This window comes from Sitodiplosis mosellana, unplaced genomic scaffold (genome assembly GCF_009176505.1).
Source record: "Sitodiplosis mosellana isolate CC-2019 unplaced genomic scaffold, AAFC_SMos_1.0 Smas_scaffold_1769, whole genome shotgun sequence".
NCBI lineage: Eukaryota > Metazoa > Arthropoda > Insecta > Diptera > Cecidomyiidae > Sitodiplosis > Sitodiplosis mosellana.
In genome coordinates, this window is record NW_022597011.1 from 383 (window position 1) to 6,752 (window position 6,370).

The 6,370-nt window shown below is 36.1% G+C and overlaps 1 protein-coding gene across 1 annotated transcript; it reads right to left on the minus strand.

Moving 5' to 3' along the window:
• Positions 1-497: 497 nt before the first annotated feature.
• Positions 498-3,182, minus strand: LOC129571254 (uncharacterized). Its single transcript, XM_055451022.1, has 2 exons — positions 1,319-3,182; positions 498-1,207 (listed from the first exon to the last, which is right to left on the minus strand). Exons 1-2 carry the CDS (start codon positions 3,180-3,182, stop codon positions 648-650), a joined length of 2,424 nt encoding a protein of 807 aa, XP_055306997.1. The 3' UTR covers positions 498-647.
• Between the last annotated feature and the right edge of the window lie 3,188 nt (positions 3,183-6,370).

Genomic DNA, 6,370 nt, shown 5'->3' on the forward strand with positions numbered 1-6,370 from the left:
ACATAGTTTTAGCCTTAGATGTGTACAGAGAACGTCGATTTTCAGAAAAAACCTACATAAAACCAAAGTACACTAAGTCGTGCCGTAACCTAGAGAAACGGAATATGGTTTTGAGATCAGGAGAGGGTCCCCTTCAACGTGGTATGCTCCGTTTTGCTCGCGCAAATCAAAAGTTGAAATTCGTTGATTAGTGTATTTCAATGGCAATGAGACAACTCAGTAAAATATACTGTATCAAACACAATCTTTTTTTAGGATGTTTTTTAGGTTTTTGAGGACATTTTTAGTTTTTTTTTATTGGGAGTGTGAATTAATTCGTGCCGTTTTTTTTGAAAAATTGAAGCTTTATTTCGAAAAAATGTTTATACATTCAGGCTTGCCACACGATTTTGAAAAAAAAATAGTCGAAAAAGCAAAAAAAAAATTTGAAATAGCAAAAAAAGCTGAAAGCGAAGAAAAGTGCAAATATCTATACAAACCGTTATTAAAATCGTTCCTAAGGTCAAACAATAAACATATATTCGTTTCTTTTCGTTTTTTATTGATGAATAATAAGAAAACAGTGCATGCCAATGATCTATATCAATATTAATATCATTTGTTTATAAACATAAACGATGTTCGACACTGCAAAAAATGACGGGTCATTATTTCTTTGAAAAATAACCACTTATTAAGGCGGACTTCTGTCTTTTAGCTCTTGACAGATTATCGATTTCGATTTGAATTGCTTGTAGTTCTTCGCGTTGTTTTTTTGCATTGTCGAACATAGCTTGTGCGGTTGTCATTGTTTCAAAGTTTTTTGTTTTTAATCCAGTAGATAACATATTTTCTGCAGCACTAGTTATCTCATCAATACTCGATTTCTTATCATCAAATCGTTTCTTTGCTTCGTTGATTTTTTCCGTCAACTCATCATTTTCGAGTCTACGTTTACTGCGTTCCAATTGCTCTTGCTCGATCGCCTCTCTTTGTTTTTGTTTACTTCTTTCTTCTTCTTCTCGTTTCTTTTTCTCTTCATCCAAATAAATTTGGTATTGTTTGCGTGCATTTTGAGCCATTGCGATAAGATCTGTGTCGATGAATATTTTTGTGACATCATTTCCAACGCTTCTGATTGCCTCTACTGTGTTAATTCGCGCATTCAACGTTAGCTCGCTCATTTTCGCACGATCTTCAGTTAAAATCAAAGAAGACGAGCTGAAGCCTTTTAAAAATGAATATAAAAAAAACATTGTTTACAATCGAAATGAAACCATAATATATAATTAACAATCGACTAAATGCACAAAATCAAAACCACTAAATGTACACAAACCTCTTTCTACGTCCATTTGTCCATGGCTAGCTGATAGCAGCGATTTCATGAAGTGATTAAAATGTGGATATTTATCACCATTTGACTGGAAAAACTGAGCCCAGAATGAATCTACGTCTCTGTCACTGTTGACCACATCAGCTTGTTTCATTGATTTTATTTCGACTTTAACCAATTTATATTCGTCACGCAATTTATTGTGATTCATATTGCCATCTTCCGCCATATGTTCCAATATTTTGTCCAAGATCAATGTGTCAGCGATATGCTCTTTCGATAGGTATGCCGGTGATAAAATTCGGAGCAGTTTAATATTTTCCCAATTAACTTTTTGGATGAGATATTGCGCGGCACTTAAATAATGCTGTTGATATAACTTTTTGAACGATCCTTCAATAGTTTCATCGTCTTCTTGGCGCTTAAGCTTATCGATTCGATTTTTGATGGCATTTGATAAAATGATTTTGCTCGGATCAAGTAAGTTTTCTGCGTTGAAAACCGTTTGAATATCAATGTCGATTTCGTACTGTTTGCAGATTTTGGTTGCTATCAATAAAAGTAAACTTTTCAAACTGTCAAACATTGTGTGAATTAATGTTCCAGTGCATTGGAATTTCACAAGAAAATCGTTGAACAAGGTGGCGCTCTCAATTATCAATAAGAGATTCAATTCAACGTCATTTGTTCCTGCTCCTCGTAAATATCCGGAAATGTTTCTGTAATGAATGCCCTTCGTTTCAGCTTTTTTCATGTTCATGAAATATGATCGTATTGCTGGCAGTAAATACAAAAACCGTTCTGCTGCCGCCAATAGCGTAAGCCACCGAATATCGACGTGTTTAATCAATAATTTGCATTCGATTTCTTTTTGTTTACACACATTTTCGAATTTTTCGCGCCGCGCTGGAAATCCGTCGAACCAGTTGAATGTCTGAATGATCAAGTCCGTCAATTTATCACCACAAGCCTTCAATCCTTTCGAGAAACTGTTGTGAACAACATGCAAATTACACGAACCAATATCGAACAAATTCACTTTGCGATTCACGAGCAATTCATTGTTGATTGTTGTCTTTACAAGATCATTGGTTTTCGGTCCATCCATTCCGAGCATTAATAAATTATTAATCGACAGATTGGCATCATTGATGGCTTGAATCAGCTTTGAAACGATAATTTTCGCTGTGGCAGTGCCCAAATAAAATGTTTGCAGGTGACGCGTTACTGCTCGCTGTAAACTATTAGAAAAATAGCGAATGCGGATTTGTAGTTCTTTCTTGTTTGCACTGTTTACAGTTTCATCGAACAGCAGTGTGAAGTACAACTGCCTATTGATATCCTTAATCACTTTCTTGTAGAAATACGGCCCGAGCGCGAAGTTCAAAATATAGGTTGCCTTTGTTCGATTCAATGTAAGCGATTTAAGTATTTCTGAGTCACTGATTGCGAATTTTAACACAGATCCCAAATTATCGAATGCATTTAGCGAACAGTTGTTTGATAAACCGTTGAGTAGAATTAATAATTCCGCGCTTGTTGTTTGTTCTTTCGGTGCAAGCATTTTCCATTTCGTTGCTTCCAAACTGCTACTTGTCGATTGATTCGACGCGACATCAAAATCCAACTTTTGTTGCAATTCATTGAATTTCGTTTTCATTTGATTCTTATGTTTAACCGTGCCCATGTGTTGTTCTAATGCAGCAAATCCTTTGCTCTGAACGTGAACTGTTGCCGGGCATACCAAACACGTTACCTCAACTTCACTGTGACGAGAAAAAATACTTTTAAGTTCGATATTTTTGCCTTCGAATTCCACTGATCGCTTTAGCCATTCTTGGCTGAATTTAGTTCCTTTGGCACTCATTGCTGAAAGACGACTGAATTCAATCATATGATAATTGAAATAATTTCGCGCAATTGTCTTCAATTCGAAACGTTACTTATAATGACAAACCAAGCAAAATAATTCTTTGCTGAGTTAGCAAAAAAGCCAACCAATATATACATTGATTATCGTATGTTTCAACGAAGTATATCAACAATAAACAAAACGAATTTTATCGTCAGTAAATTCAACAGCTGTATTTGTTTGATTTCCCAGAGATTTCGATGATTCATGTTGATCATATTGCATTTCAATACCGTTAATTCTTTATTTTCATCATAAATTTCAAAATAGCTGAAAATAGCAAATTTTTCGTGAAATAGCTGAAAATAGCTACGGTTTTTAAAATAGTCGAAAATAGCTAAAATAGCTAACGTGTGGCAAGCCTGTACATTCAATGTTCAAAGTATTGTCCATCGCTAGACACTACATTCTGCCATCTTTCTGGCAACTTACGGATTCCATCCCGGAAAAACTGTGCCGGCTTGGCGGCCAAAAACGTGTCAAGCCAATTTTTGATTCCTTGAACTGAAGTGAAGCGTGTTCCGGTGGGGGCATTCTGCATGGATCGAAACAAGTGGTAGTCGGAAGGAGCACGGTCTGGGCTATAAGGGGGGTGGGGTAAAACATGCCATCCGACGTTCTCCATGTAATTTTTGACCGGTTGAGTGCGATGAGGCCGAGCATTGTCATCATGGAATATTATGGGCTCGTGTCTGGTCGCATATTCCGGCCGCTTTGCTTTGATTGCTGCGTTCAATTTGATCAATTGTCGTCGATAGCGTTCACCATTGATGGTTTCACCAGGTTTTAGCAGCTCATAGTAGAGCACCCCCTTCTGATCCCACCAAATAGAGAGCATTACCTTGGCGCCATGGATATTTGGCTTGGCCGTCGATGTTGATGCATGGCCGGGCTTACCCCACGATTTTTTTCGTTTTGGATTATCGTAGTGGATCCATTTTTCATCACCAGTAACAATTTGATGCAAAAACGACCTTTTTTTGAAGCGTTCAAGCAACATTTCTGACATGCGAAATCGACGTTCGACGTCTCTTGGCTTCAATTCATATGGTACCCAATTTCCTTGCTTTTGGATCATTCCCAGATTATGCAAACGTCTTGCAATGGTTGAGCGATCAACTCCCAATGAATCTGCAAGTTCTTCTTGCGTTTGGCACGAATCTTGATCGAGTAATGCCTCCAATTCTTCATCTTCAAACATTTCTGGTTGTCCGGGCCGCTCCTCGTCTTCCAAGCCAAAATCACCACTTTTAAATCGTGCAAACCACTTTCGACACGTTCGCTCAGCCAGAGCATGGTCACCATAAACTTCCACTAAAATTCGATGACTTTCGGCTGCACTTTTCTTCATCATAAAACAATGAAGAAGAACATGCCCCGTAAAAACACTTTATCTGGCACGAAATTCGACATTTCCAATTGAATAAAAAATGTTATTGTTTACGCTTCAATCAAATGACACAGACTGAAAAAGACACGATGACAGTAGCTTTCCAATGAATATTTGGAAAAATGGAATAATGGAATAATAATCTAGTTACGCCATCTTTTGTGAAACGGCACGAATTAATTCACACTCCCAATAAGATGTTTTTTGTACTATTTTTCGGACGAAATTAGGGTCTTTAGGTCGAATTTTGTAGTTTTTTTAGGACGATTTTTGTATTTTGTCAGGACGATTTTTGTGATATTTAGGATGATTTTCATAATTTATAGGACGATTTTTGGGTTTTTTGGGACTTTTTTCGTTTCACTCGGTATGTCTAGTTAATTTCAATATTTATGTATTAAGATTTCAACTATTTTTCGATATATCCAATATATTTCTTGGTTTCATGTCGTGGTTGACTATAAAAGATAAGCGGATATTGAGGTAAGTCAAAGCTCTAAAAAAATATTCAAAATAGGGACTTCTATGATTTGATCTGAATGTTACAATTGAAAATGTCAAACAATTGAATCAATTATTTTTAGAATAAAAAGTGTTGATCTATACACACGAAACTAATGGTCAACCAGTTTTGAAATTCATTTTTATTTCATGATAGAAAAAAACTTCTTATTCTGACATTTCGATTTTCATTTCACCAATATCAAGGTCCAAAGTGGATGAGTTGCTTGATGCAATCAAAAACGGTAGGTCAACTTTATTTTTTGTGTCGGTTTTTTGGTAATTTTATTTAAAACTATTCGACTAACATTATTTCATTCAGATTCTACATCAACAATCGAAACTTTGATTAAAGCAGGAATGAATATGAGCATACGATTTGATAATGGAGAAACTCCAATCCATATGGCTGCAGAGTTAGGTAAGAAATTTCAGCAATTATTTTTTATTCAATGTCCAATCGAATAAGAAGAATTTTTCAAGCCCTTTCTATTCGCAATCGTAGCTTTAGCATTTTCCGTATTTTCACACGGAGAAATAATTACACAGTTCTTCCGTTGTTGTTTTTTTGTCTGGCAAAAGAGTCGCGCTATATCAGCGATTCAGAGGATCGAAATCTAAGAACAAGCACGTTCTCAGAATGTCAAAATCGACTCATTTTCAAAACTTCAAACAAATTGGCAAAAAACAGAAAATTTGGATTTTGTATGGAAATCGTACATCTGCCTATCAAATCCCATTTATTTCAAAGCTGTGTTGGATTCATGCACTTTATGCCACTCAGAAAATGTGCTTCAGTTGATTTTAGATGGATACTAGTTGCATGAAAATCATCATTGCCCGTATTATATTGAAAAAATGGTGTAAAACTGCGAAAAACCCGGACGTCTGACATATTCGGCATTAAACGACATGCTAACGTCAACGCTAAAAAAATCGTCAAATGGACATAACTTAATTGCCCAAACTTCTGCTATCGAATGCCAAACTAACTTTAAAATTTGGTTCATCCACAATCTAGGTCATGCAAACCTCACTGAATTCCTTATTGAACATCGTGCCAATGTTAATGCTACAAATAATAACGGAAATACACCACTTCATATAGCGGCAGGGAATGGTATTTGTCCAGCGGAGGAAGCAATGACATTTATATTCAGACCAAACGCCGACAGTGTCATTTGAAACTAATAGCAACTGTCATGTGAAATTGCTATCGCATTTTTCGGTGGGAGCGTGATTTTTTTTTTTT

Bases quoted from the DNA above. Each gene is read 5' to 3' on its own strand.
- LOC129571254 (XM_055451022.1), bottom strand. From the start codon at position 3,182: ATGAGTGCCAAAGGAACTAAATTCAGCCAAGAATGGCTAAAGCGATCA. The intron at 1,208-1,318 runs GTTTGTGTACAT...CATTTTTAAAAG, and splicing joins ACAAATGGACGTAGAAAGAG to GCTTCAGCTCGTCTTCTTTG.